Source organism: Pseudophryne corroboree, chromosome 9 (assembly GCF_028390025.1).
Source record: "Pseudophryne corroboree isolate aPseCor3 chromosome 9, aPseCor3.hap2, whole genome shotgun sequence".
NCBI lineage: Eukaryota > Metazoa > Chordata > Amphibia > Anura > Myobatrachidae > Pseudophryne > Pseudophryne corroboree.
In genome coordinates this window covers 356,347,935-356,364,294 of record NC_086452.1, presented here as the reverse complement: position 1 = coordinate 356,364,294, position 16,360 = coordinate 356,347,935, and the positions used below count along the sequence as shown (strand labels likewise).

General features: G+C 46.8%; 2 protein-coding genes across 7 annotated transcripts in view; one reads left to right on the top strand and one right to left on the bottom strand.

The window, feature by feature from the left end:
* Positions 1-16,360, top strand: part of CENPP (centromere protein P) — a 748,246-nt gene that overhangs the window by 515,729 nt on the left and 216,157 nt on the right. The gene's annotated exons all lie outside the window — the stretch shown is intronic.
* The window catches only part of ECM2 (extracellular matrix protein 2), an 83,470-nt gene continuing 79,760 nt past the window's right edge, over positions 12,651-16,360 (bottom strand). For all 3 annotated transcript variants that reach the window (XM_063940705.1, XM_063940707.1, XM_063940706.1), the window contains exon 11: positions 12,651-13,541. In XM_063940705.1, the coding sequence (XP_063796775.1) occupies positions 13,373-13,541 (169 nt within the window). In that variant the 3' untranslated portion in view covers positions 12,651-13,372. The remainder of the gene's footprint in view (positions 13,542-16,360) is intronic.

The following is a 16,360-nucleotide window of genomic DNA, read 5'->3' as shown; positions in this document are numbered from 1 at the left end:
ATATGCAGCTTGCCTATATTCTGTGTGTAGCATTTTGTATGCAGAAACAGACACAGTCAGACACACAGTATATAGGCATGCCGAATATCATTTTAATCAATAGAAGCTGCTTGCGCATCCTAGCCGAATAGCAATGCAAATAAGATGCATTTTCATAAAAAATAAGCACCCGACATTAGCAGAGCTGCCAGTTGACTCACGCCAGGAAGTATATGTGTCATTATGTCTATAAAGGCATTAATAATGTGTAAAGGGCACTATATGTGTCATTATGTGTATAAGGGCACTAATAATGTGCGGCATATGTGTAAGGGACATTATGTGTGTCATTATGTGTATAAGGGCATTAACAATGTGTGGCATATGTGTAAGGGAAATAAGTGTATAATTAAGGTTGGCATAATGTGTAAGGCACATTATGTTTATAAGGACATTAATAATGTGTGTCATATGTGTAAGGGGCATTACTGTGTGGTATTATATGTATAAAGGCATTACCAATGTGTGGCATTATGTGTATAAGGTGCTGTACTATGTGGTGTAATGTATAGAAAGGGCACTACTGTGTGGTCTAATGTGAATAAAGAGCAATATGGTGTGATGTAATGTGAATACGGAGCAATATGGTGTAGTGTAATGAGAATAAAGAGCAATATGGTGTGGTGTAATGTGAATAAGGAGCAATTCAGTATGATGTTATGTGAATGAGGGGCACCACTGTGATGAGTAACGTATATAAGGTAAAGTGGTACTACTGTGTGATGTAATGTGAATAAGGGACACTATCGTATGATAAATTGTGAATAAAGTTGCACTACTGTGAGGCATAATTTGAATTGAGGGTACTATTGCCCCTTGCCAGCAAAAACACATACCTTTTTGGGCTGTGCGCCGAATGTGCACACTGTTCTTATTTAAATTACAGGGGGTAGTAAAAAAAAAAAAAAAAAAGACTGCTATGGGGGGGGGGGGGGGGGGGGGGTTGGGGGGGATTGGGGTGATGGTGCTGGGAAAGGGGTGCAGGTTCAGAGGCAGAACTAGCGGTGGGGCTAGGGGGCACCGGCTAAAATCTTGCCTAGGGCATCATATTGGTTAGGGCCGGCTCTGCTCCCAGCTTGGCTCTCACATAATCACGAGGTCAGCACATCTCATCTCCTGACTTCCTCTATGTTTCTGTGAACATTCTGGTGATATTATTGGTCACACGTTGTACTAGCCCCACCTACTTTTCTTGGAGATAAGAGATAAACATTACGGGTACTCTAGCTGGGTGTGATACAATATCCCGGCATTCGGAAGTGGCATCCCGAACCCCGAGAATCCCAGCACGTTTCGGGGGTAAGTAGGCTAACCCCCTTAATCCTCCTCTGGTAGCAGCTAGAGCTAAATCTAGGGGGAGTGGCGGCTGGGGCTACATTTTGGGGAGTGGCGGCTAGGGCTAACCGCGCCCCTAATGCTAACCCTACCCCCCACAACACCCCGCCCTAACGCTAATACCATTACAGATACTTACCTTCGGGATGTCGGCTTTCAATGACCCAGCGCTGGTCTCTTGAGTGGTCACAATGGCTGGGATGCCAAACGCATCCCCTTTAACTGTAGTCAAATTTACCTAAAGAGGAAAATGGATAAATGACATTTCTTATTACTAGAATTTTATCTTATGATAGGTACAATTTAAAATTGTTTAAAGAGTAAGCTATAAATGTATGACATGTTATTTCCTGTATCAAACTCTCAGACATGCTCCGTCACCACATTTTTGCATATTTATGTATAGGCTGAAAAAACTGCTTTGCAAGAGATGATGCAGATGTTGTTTTCCATTTCCAGAAAACCAGTTTCTCATTTTCCTCTGAGTGTTTATTTTTACAGAACTGTGAATCTGGTATTAAGTAAAGAATCCACTGACTTACCCAAGGGTTCCATATTTTACTTGTCCACCAAGATGATTTTTCCATTCTGACTCTTGAATTTTTGGTCCAGTAGAAATAAAATACCCAAGTGTTTATTGGCTAGATTATTTATGCGTGGGTATTCTTTCAGTGTGCAGAAATGTTAGAACAGATTCTTTGGCGAGACACTACCAATGGTAAAGGGAAGTGCTAATCCTTAACTGAAAGATAGCATCTTTACTTTGTTAGTCGATGTTGTGTCTTTGCTCTCTGAAAGTAATGCCATTATTCTAATGAATAGTACAACTTTTTTTAACTTTTTCTTTATAATTATTATTTATCACAAACCCATCCATTTGTTTGTTAGAATTGTTGTTTAGTGATTGGGGTCTGTAGGGTTGCGGTGTGGTTAGCATAGCTGGCTCATAGCTTTTGTTACTATTTATACCAGGGGAGAGTTTTGCCACGTATTTGTGTGATAGCGACTGATTTGAGTGATGTTTTGGTGTTATATACCTAATAGTAACAATAATAATCATATACAGATGTGTCCTCATACATGTTGCCTTATTACACCATGCAGCAGGAGATGCCTAGCGTGAGTCAGCTCCTGTTCAGCTCTGCTAACGTTTGGTGTATTTTTTTGCCGAAAATGTGTCTTACTCACTTTGTGACTAGGACACACAAGCAGCTTATGCTGATTAAAATGATATGTGGCATGTCTATATTCTGCGTGCAATTGTGACTATATCTGCATACGAAATGCTACATTACAGTGATTTCCAGGAAAACAATGTAACAGCATTTTGTATGCAGATACAGTCGCAGTCACAAAAAGAATGCCGCATATCATTTTAATCAGCATAATCGTGAGCATCCTATTTCTATAGCAATGTGACTTAGATGCATTAAAACTGAAAAAGTCGCATATAAAGACGCTCGGTGCTACCAGGTCACGGCATGGCATGACTAGAAGGGCTGTTTAACGTGACTGCAGCAAGGATGTAGGAGGATACATCTGTATAGACAGAGGGGTGACGAGAAGGGGAGCAGTGTGTACTAATTACCCAGGCCTAGGTGATGAGGCCCAGGTTGGCGCTCCCCCCAGTAACACTTCTCCACTATACCCACTACCGCTGTGGCAGTGTGTGTGTAGCAGCACAGCCAAAGTGGCACATCGGGCAGTGAGAGAGGAATTTGCTGCTGCTGCTGCTCATAAGCAATGCTCTCTCTCTCACTGCCCGATATGCCGCCGTGCTGCTATACAGACAGGGCCACAGCGGTGGTGAGCAGAGAAGAGGTATTTCAGGTGGCAAGTGAGCGGCACTATGCTTTTTTGTTTTTTTATTCTTAGGATGCGGCATGGCTACACCTCCCAGTTTTGTCACGCCCCCTCCAGTACCCAGGCCTGCCTGAACTCTCGATGGACCGGTATAAACATACCTGTGTAAAGGTGTGTACACATGGTGCGATGTGCATAGCACCCAACATTGGGGGTGAATCAGAGTTAATCTTAGCTGTTTTTAGCACAGCTACGATCAGTCACACTGACATGCGGGGGGACGCCCATCTTCGCATGTCAGTCCCTGCCCTGTCGCAGAAGTACAAAGCAATCACACAGCGGCGATGCTTTTGTACTTCAGGAGTAGCTGCCGGCCAGCGCACAGGAGCTGCTCATCGCTGCCCAGGTCACCGCAGCTGCGTGTGACATCACGCCGGCCCGCCCCAAGCACGGTCCGGCCACGCCTGCGTTGGCCAAACCGCGCCCCCTCCTGCCCAGTGACCACCTTTGCCTGTCAATCAGGCAGAGGCGATCGCTAGCTAAAGACAGCCGTCGGCTGTCTGGCATGCGCAGTTCAGGCCTGATCGCTGCTGTGCACAGCACCGATCAGGTCTGAATTAGCCCCATTGACTATGTGATGTGGCCGGAGCCTGGCACCGATAGAGTCAATGTTGGGCTGCCTGCACAGTCTAATGCCGCGGGATTGCGCAATGGCATCGCAATCTGTATACACACAGTCCGATATGCACTATATTTTCCTGCGATATGTATGCACCTTTGGAAAGTTTTTCATGACACACTTTCTCTTTTGTGTGGCTGTTGACAGTAATAAGTGTTAAAGTAATAGAAACTTTTCTTATAGGAAAAAAATGTGGTTTGCTGCTATACAGATATTATCATTGTTTTCATTGAAATGTAATCAGGATCATTGCTAACCAGATATGATGGACTATTATGTAAACAGCCCATTAAAGAACCGTGGGGGTAATTCAGATCTGATCACTGGGCTGCGTTTTTTTGCTGTCCTGCGTTAAGAAAGTCGCAGCCTACAGTGGGAGTGTATTTTCGCCGTGCAAGTATGCAATGCTATGTGTACGCCGAGCTGCTAAAATTCTGTGTGTGCAGTCTCTGTGCAGCCCAGGACTTACTCTTCAAGTGCAATTGAATGAAGCTGGTAGGGGCCGGAGCTGACGTCCGACACCCTCCCTTAAAACGCTTGGGAACGCCTGCGTTTTCCTGAACACTCCCAGTAAACGGTCAGTTACCACCCACAAACGGCTTCCTCCTGTCAATCACCTTGCAAACACCCATGTGAATGGATTTTTTGCACTATGCCATCGCTGACCGGCGATCCCCATTGTTGTTGTCCGACGCCCATGCGCATTGCAGTGCATGCGCTTTTGCGTCCTGATTGCCCGCTATGCAAAAACGCACAGCAGTGATCAGATCTGAATTACCCCCCTGACCTGTTGTTGAAGGGGTCATTTATTAAAACACAAAACTGCTCCTCCAGCAGTACAAATGGCATTTGAACTTGTTTTGTACAAATGCACCCATTTCACCATTTGCCTGGCATGGTTGCATCAGATGCGACCATACCAGCAAGTGTCTTATCTGACCTGGTTGCACAGGATGCGACCAGTCAGATAGAGAGTGTTTGCAGCGGCAGGGAAGAAAAACTTCCCTCCGTTGCTGCTGTCGGAGGGACCGGAAGATCCCTCTGCCTCCCTGCACCCTCCCCCAGTGTTTGCCGTGCTGCCGACCACTGCTGATAGGTCAGCACGGCAGGACACCCCACCCAGCTGCTGCAGACAATAGCAGCCGCTGGGGAAGTGTAAGGGGTCGATTCAATTCAGCAACAGTTGAATAGCGCCGGGAATTAGCTCCCGATGCTATTCAATTCAGCTCCAGTTAAGTCGACGATGGCCCGTTCTCGCCGACTAAACAGGTTGAATTGTCGGGAGAACGGGCATTCTCCGACTTAACTCCCCGGTGCGATGCTGATTCCCGACAGAATCAGCCTCGCGCCGGCCACGCGGCAGCACTTTTGTCGTGTTTCTTCTCTCATCCCCTGGGGATGAGAGAAGAATTCCCGACAATTGAGGGTCACTCGTCGCTGTATTGAATAGCGCCGGGAGCAAACTCCCGGCGCTATTCAACTATCAGTGAAGTGAATCGGCCCCTAAATGAACCCTCCAAGCCCCCCTGTAGATCTGGCAACTGTCCCTGCTTTCATAATGAAAGCCGCGGTGTTCCGATATTGGTGACCGATGTTTGGGGGGAACTTTTTTTTTTTTTATACTAAAATCATTTTGAATAAGGTTAAATACATATTTTACAACTAATTCACTCATAAACCCCCCCTACATATTCTGAGTTTTTCGGAAAATAATTCATAAGCTTGACATGGAAATTTGATAGCATGTATTGTGCAAGAAAGTAAACTTGTGCATCTTCCAGTGGGATGATCTGGTCAGATTAGGGATAGTCCTTGGGGTAAATTTACTAAGGTGGGAGTATTTTAGAACTGGTGATATTGCCCATAGCAACCAATCAGATTCTATCTATTATCTTCTAGAAGCAGCTAGATAAATGTTAAGTAGAATCTGATTGGTTGCTATGAGCAACATCACCAGTTCTCAAAAACTCCCACCTTAGTAAATTTACCCCCTTGAGTGCATGCAACTTCAGAAATGCGCCTAGTTCTGAAAAAACAACAACATTACAAAATGAGACCAACATCAGTGAATAAAAATTGGTACAAAATCCACACTCCAGTTCACCGAGTCTGAATCTTTAGTTTGGTGTTGCTTTTACCTGCATGAAGCCAGAGCGGATGTTTGGTTGGAGATAGATCCCTGTCCTGGTGACTTCGATGACCAATATTAGCTTGTAGCCAGATAAAGCCCCATAGCAACAGTTAAATAATGTACATACTATGCCTTTAGCAATTCATATAGTCTTCTATAGTTCAATGGCTGTGCTAGTCCAATAACAAAATAAAATGAATATACCCAGTGCCCATGACTACCACTGCATAAAAAATAAGAATTTACTCACCGGTAATTCTATTTCTCGTAGTCCGTAGTGGATGCTGGGAACTCCGTAAGGACCATGGGGAATAGCGGGCTCCGAAGGAGGCTGGGCACTCTAGAAAGATTTATGACTACCTGGTGTGCACTGGCTCCTCCCACTATGACCCTCCTCCAAGCCTCAGTTAGGACACTGTGCCCGGACGAGCAGACATAATAAGGAAGGATTTAGAATCCCGGGTAAGACTCTTACCAGCCACACCAATCACACCGTACAACTCGTGATACTATATCCAGTTTGACAGTATGAAAACAACTGAGCCTCTCAACAGATGGCTCAACAATAACCCTTTAGTTAACAATAACTATTTACAAGTATTGCAGACAATCCGCACTTGGGATGGGCGCCCAGCATCCACTACGGACTACGAGAAATAGAATTACCGGTGAGTAAATTCTTATTTTCTCTGACGTCCTAGTGGATGCTGGGAACTCCGTAAGGACCATGGGGATTATACCAAAGCTCCCAAACGGGCGGGAGAGTGCGGATGACCCTGTAGCACCGAATGAGAGAACTCCAGGTCCTCCTCAGCCAGGGTATCAAATTTGTAGAATTTTGCAAACGTGTTTGCCCCTGACCAAGTAGCTGCTCGGCAAAGTTGTAAAGCCGAGACCCCTCGGGCAGCCGCCCAAGATGAGCCCACCTTCCTTGTGGAATGGGCATTTACAGATTTTGGCTGTGGTATGCCTGCCACAGAATGTGCAAGCTGAATTGTACTACAAATCCAGCGAGCAATAGACTGCTTAGAAGCAGGAGCACCCAGCTTGTTGGGTGCATACAGGATAAACAGCGAGTCAGAGTTTCTGACTCCAGCCGTCCTGGAAACATATATTTTCAGGGCCCTGACAACGTCTAGCAACTTGGAGTCCTCCAATTCACTAGTAGCCGCCGGCACCACAATAGGTTGGTTCAGGTGAAACGCTGACACCACCTTAGGAAGAAATTGGGGACGAGTCCTCAATTCTGCCCTATCCATATGGAAAATCAGATAAGGGCTTTTACATGATAAAGCCGCCAATTCTGACACTCGCCTGGCTGAAGCCAAGGCCAATAACATGACCACTTTCCACGTGAGATATTTTAGATCCACGGTTTTTAGTGGCTCAAACCAATGTGATTTTAAGAAAACTCAACACCACGTTGAGATCCCCAGGTGCCACAGGGGGCACAAACGGGGGCTGAATATGCAGCACTCCTTTCACAATGTCTGAACTTCAGGTACTGAAGCTAATTCTTTTTGAAAGAAAATCGACAGAGCCGAGATCTGTACTTTAATGGAGCCTAGACTCAGGCCCATATTCACTCCTGCTTGCAGGAAATGTAGAAATCGACCTAGTGGAAATTCCTCTGTTGGGGCCTTTTTGGCCTCGCACCATGCAACATATTTCCGCCACATGCGGTGATAATGCTTTGCCGTAACATCTTTCCTGGCTTTAATAAGCGCAGGAATGACTTCTTCCGGAATACCCTTTTCCTTCAGGATCCGGCGCTCAATCGCCATGCCGTCAAACGCAGCCGCGGTAAGTCTTGGAACAGACAGGGCCCCTGCTGAAGCAGGTCCTGTCTGAGCGGCAGAGGCCATGGGTCCTCTGATATAATTTCCTGAAGTTCCGGGTACCAAGCCCTTCTTGGCCAATCCGGAACCACGAGTATCGTTCTTACTCCTCGCCATCTTATTATTCTCAGTACCTTTGGTATGAGAGGCAGAGTAGGGAACACATAAACCGACTGGTACACCCACGGTGTCACTAGAGCGTCCACAGCTATCGCCTGAGGGTCCCTTGACCTGGCGCAATATCTCTTTAGCTTTTTGATGAGGCGGGACGCCATCATGTCCACCTGTGGCCTTTCCCAACGGTTTACCAACAGCAGGAAGACTTCTGGATGAAGTCCCCACTCTCCCGGGTGTAGGTCGTGTCTGCTGAGGAAGTCTGCTTCCCAGTTGTCCACTCCCGGAATGAACACTGCTGACCGTGCTAGTACGTGATTTTCCGCCCATCGGAGAATCCTTGTGGCTCCTGCCATTGCCATCCTGCTTCTTGTGCCGCCCTGTCGGGTCACATGGGCGACTGCCGTGATGTTGTCTGACTGTATCAGTACCGGCTGGTTTTGAAGCAGGGGTCTTGCCTGACTTAGGGCATTGTAAATGGCCCTCAGTTCCAGAATTTATATGTAGGGAAGTCTCCTGACTTGACCATAGGCCCTGGAAGTTTCTTCCCTGTGTGACTGCTCCCCAGCCTTGAAGGCTGGCATCCGTGGTCACCAGGACCCAGTCCTGTATGCCGAAACTGCGGCCCTCTAGAAGATGAGCACCCTGCGTCCACCACAGTAGAGACACCCTGGTCCTTGGAGACAGGGTTATCATTTGATGCATTTGAAGATGCGATCCCGACCACTTATCTAAGAGGTCTCACTGGAAGGTCCTCGCATGGAACCTGCCAAATGGAATTGCTTCGTATGAAGCCACCATTTTTCCCAGGACTCGTGTGCAACGATGCACCGATACCCTTTTTGGTTTTAGGAGGTCTCTGACTAGAGATGACAGCTCCTTGGCTTTCTCCTGCGGGAGAAACACTTTTTTTCTGTTCTGTGTCCAAAATCATCCCCAGGAACAGTAAGCGAGTGGAAGGAACCAGCTGTGACTTTGGAATGTTCAGAATCCAGCCATGCTGTTGTAGCACCTCCTAAGATAGTGCTACTCCGACCAGTAACTGCTCCCTGGACCTTGCCTTTATAAGGAGATCGTCCAAGTATGGGATAAATAAAAACTCCCTTTTTTTTTTTTTTTTTGAAGGAGTATCATCATTTCTGCCATTACCTTGGTAAACACCCTCGGTGCCGTGCACAGTCCAAACGGTAGTGTCTGGAATTGGTAATGGCAATCCTGTACCACAATCTGAGGTACTCCTGGTGAGGAAGGTAAATAGGGACATGCAGGTAAGCATCCTTGATGTCCAGGGATACCATGTAATCCCCCTCGTCCAGGCTTGCAATAACCGCCCTGAGCGATTCCATCTTGAACTTTGTTATGTAAGTGTTCAAGGATTTCCATTTTAAAATGGGTCTCACCGAACCGGCTGGTTTCGGTACCACAAACAGTGTGGAATAGTAACCCCGTCCTTGTTGAAGTAGGGGCACCTTGACTATCACCTGCTGGGAATACAGCTTGTGAATTGCCTCTAGCACAGCCTCCCTGCCTGAGGGAGTTGTCGGCAAGGCAGATTTGAGTAAACGGCGGGGGGGAGACGCCTCGACTTCCAGCTTGTACCCCTGAGATACTACTTGAAGAATCCAGGGATCCACCTGTGAGCGAGCCCACTGATCGCTGAAATTTTTGAGGCGGCCCCCCACCGTACCTGGCTACGCCTGTGGAGCCCCCGCGTCATGCGGTGGACTCAGAGGAAGCAGGGGAAGAATTTTGATTCTGGGAACTGGCTGCTGGTGCAGCTTTTTCCCTCTTCCCTCGTTTGACCCGCCTGCTTTTTTGAAGCCGAAAAGACTGTACCTGATAATACAGTGCGTTTCTTAGGCTGTGAGGAATCCTGAGGTAAAATATTTTCATCCCAGCTGTTGCTGTGGATACGAGGTCCCAGAGACCATCCCCAACCAATTCCTTACCCTTATAAGGCTCTATGTGCCTTTTAAAGTCAGCATCACCTGTCCAGTGTCGGGTCTCCAATACCCTCCTGACAGAATGGACATTGCAATAATTCAGGATGCCAGCCGGCAAAATATTCCTCTGTGCATCCCTCATATATAAGACGACGTCTTATGTTCGCAAAATAGTATCCCTGTTTGAAAGGGGTACAGACCACGCTGCAGCAGTCTGCAGGTCTCAGTCTAGTACCTGAGTGTGTAATTACAGACTTCAGGATAGCCTCCTGCTATTTATCAGCAGGTACCTTCAAAGTGGCCGTATCCTAAGACGGCAGTGCCACCTTGACAAACGTGTGAGCGCCTTATCCACCCTAGGGGATATCTCCCAGCGTAACTTATCCTCTGGCGGGAAAGGGTACGCCATCAGTAACTTGTTAGAAATTACCAGTTTCTTATCGGGAAAACCCACGCTTTTTCACACTTCATTCACTCATTTGATGGGGGAACAAAACACTGCCTGCTTTTTCTCCCCACACATAAAACCCTTTGTTTTTAGTGGTACTTGGGTTAATGTCAGAAGTGTGTAACACATTTTATATTGCCGGGATCATGTAACGGATGTTCCTAGTGGATTGTGTATATGTCTCAACCTCGTCGACACTGGAGTCAGACTCCGTGTCGACATCTGTGTCTGCCATCTGAGGGAGCGTTGATGGCCTTTGAGACGTCTGGGCAGGCGCGGGCTGAGAAGCCGGCTGTCCCATAGCTGTTACGTCATCCAGCCTTTTATGTAAGGAGTTGACACTGTCGGTTAATACCTTCCACCTATCCATCCACTCTGGTGTCGGCCCACAGGGGCGACATCTCATTTATCGGCATCTGCTCCGCCTCCACATAAGTCTCCTCATCAAACATGTCGACACAGCCGTACCGACACACCGCACACACACAAGGAATGCTCCAATGAGGACAGGACCCACAAAAGCCCTTTGGGGGGACAGAGTGAGAGTATGCCAGCACACACCAGAGCGCTATATAATGCAGGGACTAACTGAGTTATGTCCCCTATACTGTAGCTGCTTTTATATAATTTATACTGCGCCTAAATTTAGTGCCCCCCCTCTCTGTTTTAACCCTGTTCTGTAGTGTAGACTGCAGGGGAGAGCCAGGGAGCTTCCCTCCAACGGAGCTGTGAGGGAAAAATGGCGCCAGTGTGCTGAGGAGATAGGCTCCGCCCCTTTTTCGCGGACTTTTCTCCCGCATTTTTATGGAATCTGGCAGGGGTTAATATACATCCATATAGCCCTGGGGGTTATATGTGATGTATTTTTGCCAGCCAAGGTGTTTATATTGCTTCTCAGGGCGCCCCCCCCCCCCCAGCGCCCTGCACCCATCAGTGACCGGAGTGTGTGGTGTGCATGAAGAGCAATGGCGCACAGCTGCAGTGCTGTGCGCTACCTTGGTGAAGACTGATGTCTTCTGCCGCCGTTTTTCCGGACCTCTTCTTGCTTCTGGCTCTGTAAGGGGGACGGCGGCGCGGCTCCGGGACCGAACACCAAGGACTGGGCCTGCGGTCGATCCCTCTGGAGCTAATGGTGTCCAGTAGCCTAAGAAGCCCAATCCGGCTGCAAGCAGGCGAGTTCGCTTCTTCTCCCCTTAGTCCCTCGCTGCAGTGAGCCTGTTGCCAGCAGGTCTCACTGAAAATAAAAAACCTAAATCTATACTTTCTTTCTAAGGGCTCAGGAGAGCCCCTAGTGTGCATCCAACCTCGGCCGGGCACGAAATCTAACTGAGGCTTGGAGGAGGGTCATAGTGGGAGGAGCCAGTGCACACCAGGTAGTCATAAATCTTTCTAGAGTGCCCAGCCTCCTTCGGAGCCCGCTATTCCCCATGGTCCTTACGGAGTTCCCAGCATCCACTAGGACGTTAGAGAAACACTGATAGTATCTAATCATGGACATGTTTTCAATGTTCCTATCAGCCCCATGCATTACCTTTTTATAACCATTGAACTTCATTTAACTTCAGACATCGCTCCTTTAAATCCAGTAATTGAAACTGCCAAAGAAGCACCGGCTGGGAAGACGCTACAAAACAGTAGTAAATTTACCCCCATATATGTAAAGGGCAAAGGACGACATCACTTCTGTTACACCACATTTTACATGTGTTGTTTAATCATACTTACTTACTTTTAAGTACTCCTCTGTTGGAGAAGACTGGAGAGGAGAAGCAGCTGAGGGAGGCAGGTCCGGACTTCTACTTCATTAGGCCCTGTCACGGTAAATCCCGCGAATCACGGGTCCTTGAGGAAGGGGTGATGCTAAAAGGACCATGTTTCACAACACTTTAGCCCTGCCTACTCCATACGAACGGCGATTCCTGGCATTATCCCCCTACCCTGCCCACTTCACTAGGAAGCAGGCAGGATGGGTGCCCACTCTTCCGGGATTGCGCAGGATTATCCCAATAACGTGAGTTTCCTGCAACTCCTGGGAGAGTAGGTAACTATGGAGTAAATTTACTAAGATGGGAGTTCTAGTTAAGATGGGATGTTGCCCATAGCAACCAATCAGATTCTACTTCTCATTCATCTAGCACCTTCAAGAAGATAATACCTGGAATCTGTTTGGTTGCTATGGGCAACATCCCATTTTAAATAGAACTTCCATCTTAGTAAATGTACCCCTACGTGTTTAATAAGTAGAAATTACCTACCCATATCCCAGGTGTACTTGATAATTTTTGGGGGCGAAGGTGACTTTAGGCAGGGTCAAAGACTGTTTGATTGCAGAATTTTTAATTACTTGAGTTTTCACATAATAACTAAATAAAAGTGATTTGTTTTAAACAAATTAGACCACAGCAGTCTATACCTAGTCTAGCAAGATAGAGAAGACGCATAGCATAGTCTTACACGTTTAGGTGAGGGCACAAGACAAATAATAAATCACAAAAATGTGAAATACCTCAAAATAGAATTCTAAAAACTGTAATAAAAGAAAGTTTGAAAACAGTACTTAATTAGTGGCTTTGGTGGTGTAACATTTGTGTCCAAAGCAGTAGGAAACATGTAGCAATCACAAGCTAGAAATTTTAGAGTGTAATGTAATGTTATTGGCACCAGTATATAAGTAATAGTTCTCATTTATGATCCCACACTGACCAGTAAATCTAACGTGTGCACATAGACATAGTAGGTTTGGAATGTGAAAATTAGACTTTCCCTGTAATCTAGGAAACAGATATTGTGCTTAAGACTTTTTGAGGACAATATTTCAGTGGGAATTATTTTTCCAATGCGAATGCAATAAATGCCGCAAAAGATCTGCTATGCAAGTAGAATATATCTCTGACCCAACCCCCCGAACAATTGAATGTATCATCCGGCCTTTGTAGGGTAGCAATGCATAGCTGGATAGTAATTACAGTATCTCCACAGAATCCGTAGTCTAATTTATAAAAGTTGTGAAGTATCCAGCAGTGCGGAAGTCTAGTGACACTGTTACTTGACCTTCTGTGGTTTAAGAATGACACTGGAATAGGAGCGGATGCAGGAGAATGCGTAGGGCGATATTTCTCTTGTGTTGATATAATTGTTTTCCAGGTGAAGATATTCTATCTTTGAATCTCCTTCATCTTCAGCACTGCAGATACAATTTGGTGACACTGCCCTGCGTACAGATAAATACAATGGGGTAAATTTACTAAGATTCGTATTTTCCCGTTTCAGGTCAAAGTTCAATCACGAATGACATCGACAGTGTAAAATTGCAACTTTTTGAATTGATTACGTCTAATTTACTAAGCTGCCGTATTTAGCCTTTTCGGGTTTTCCGATGTCGATGTCATTCGTTTTTTTTTTCTGTTTTTTACGGCAGTGATTAGCAAAACACTGCCGACTTTTTTACAATGAATCTCGGCCGGATCTGTGTGATCCGTGCTGGGGTTCATTTTTTTTTTTTTTTTTAAATTAAACACTGTAAAATCCCCAAAAAAAATTGCGTGGGGTCCCCCCTCCTAAGCATAACCAGCCTCGGGCTCTTTGAGCCGATCCTGGTTGCAGAAATATGGGGAAAAAATTGACAGGGGTTCCCCCATATTTAAGCAACCAGCATCGGGCTCTGCGCCTGGTCCTGGTTCCAAAAATACGAGGGACAAAAAGAGTAGGGGTCCCCCGTATTTTTAAAACCAGCACCGGGCTCTACTAGCTGGACAGATAATGCCACAGCCGGGGGTCACTTTTATATAGTGCCCTGCGGCCGTGGCATCAAATATCCAACTAGTCACCCCTGGCCGGGGTACCCTGGGGGAGTGGGGACCCCTTCAATCAAGGGGTCCCCCCCCCAGCCACCCAAGGGCCAGGGGTGAAGCCCGAGGCTGTCCCCCCCCCCATCCAATGGGCTGCAGATGGGGGGGCTGATAGCCTTTTGTGATAATGAAAATATATTGTTTTTAGTAGCAGTACTACAAGGCCCAGCAAGCCTCCCCCGCATGCTGGTACTTGGAGAACCACAAGTACCAGCATGCGGCGGAAAAAACGGGCCCGCTGGTACCTGTAGTACTACTACTAAAAAAATACCCAAAAAAAGACAAGACACACACACCGTGAAAGTAAAGATTTATTACATACATGCACACAAACATACATACATACTTACCTTATGTTCACACGAGGGTCTGTCCTCTTCTCCAGTAGAATCCAAGGGGTACCTGTTGAATAAATTCTACTCACCAGATCCCGGGTCCCAGGGTCCTCGGGGCAACCATTTGTAATCCAGGTACTTGAATAAAATAACAAAACGGAAAGCCGAGCCACGAACTGAAAGGTGCCCCATGTTTTCACATGGGACTCCTTTCCCCGAATGCCAGAAACCCACTCTGACTGATGTCTAAGTGGGTTTCTTCAGCCAATCAGGGAGCGCTACGTTGTAGCACCCTCCTGATCGGCTGTGTGCTCCTGTACTGTCTGACAGGCGGCACACGGCAGTGTTACAATGTAGCGCCTATGCGCTCCATTGTAACCAATGGTGGGAACTTTCTGCCCTGCGGTTGACCTAAAGTGACGTCACCGCTGAGCAGAAAGTTCCCACCATTGGTTACAATGGAGCGCATAGGCGCTACATTGTAACACTGCCGTGTGCCGCCTGTCAGACAGTACAGGAGCACACAGCCGATCAGGAGGGTGCTACAACGTAGCGCTCCCTGATTGGCTGAAGAAACCCACTTTGACATCAGTCAGAGTGGGTTTCTGGCATTCGGGGAAAGGAGTCCCATGTGAAAACATGGGGCCCCTTTCAGTTCGTGGCTCGGCTTTCCGTTTTGTTATTTTTTTCAAGTACCTGGATTACAAATGGTTGCCCCGAGGACCCTGGGACCCGGGATCTGGTGAGTAGAATTTATTCAACAGGTACCCCTTGGATTCTACTGGAGAAGAGGACAGACCCTCGTGTGAACATAAGGTAAGTATGTATGTATGTTTGTGTGGATGTATGTAATAAATCTTTACTTTCACGGTGTGTGTGTCTTGTGTTTATTTGGGTATTTTTTTAGTAATAGTACTACAGGTACCAGCGGGCCCGTTTTTCCGCCGCATGCTGGTACTTGTGGTTCTCCAAGTACCAGCATGCGGGGGAGGCTTGCTGAGACTTGTAGTACTGCTACTAAAAACAATATCTTTTCATTTACAACAAAGGCTATCAGCCCCCCCATCCGCAGCCCATTGGATGGGGGGGGACAGCCTCGGGCTTCACCCCTGGCCCTTGGGTGGCTGGGGGGGGCACCCCTTGATTGAAGGGGTCCCCACTCCCCCAGGGTACCCCGGCCAGGGGTGACTAGTTGGATTTTTGATGCCACGGCCGCAGGGCACTATATAAAAGTGACCCCCGGCTGTGGCATTATCTGTCCAGCTAGTGGAGCCCGGTGCTGGTTTTAAAAATACGGGGGACCCCTACTCTTTTTGTCCCCCGTATTTTTGGAACCAGGACCAGGCGCAGAGCCCGATGCTGGTTGCTTAAATATGGGGGAACCCCTGTCATTTTTCCCCCCATATTTCTGCAACCAGGATCGGCTCAAAGAGCCCGAGGCTGGTTATGCTTAGGAGGGGGGAACCCACGCAATTTTTTTTTAGAAAATAAACACTTTCCCACCCCTTCCCACTGATATACATGCACGGATCTCATGGATCCGTGCATGCCTATACAATCACGGTAAAAAAAAGCAGGTCTGTTTTTTTTAAGCACTTTTTTACGAGTTGTAATTTTTCACGGCAGTGTTTGGTTTTTTTTTGCTTTGCACTTCTTAGTAAATTACCGAGATTCATAGTTAAACAGCCGCGTTTTGACCGATGGTGTATTCATTCGTAATTTTTTTGTTGGACTTCCAAAAAATTACGAATGCCCTCATCACTGCCGTGATTATTGCTTAGTAAATTACCGAGATGACACTTTGATGAAAAAACGGCATCTCGGTCAAAATCGGGACCTTAGTAAAT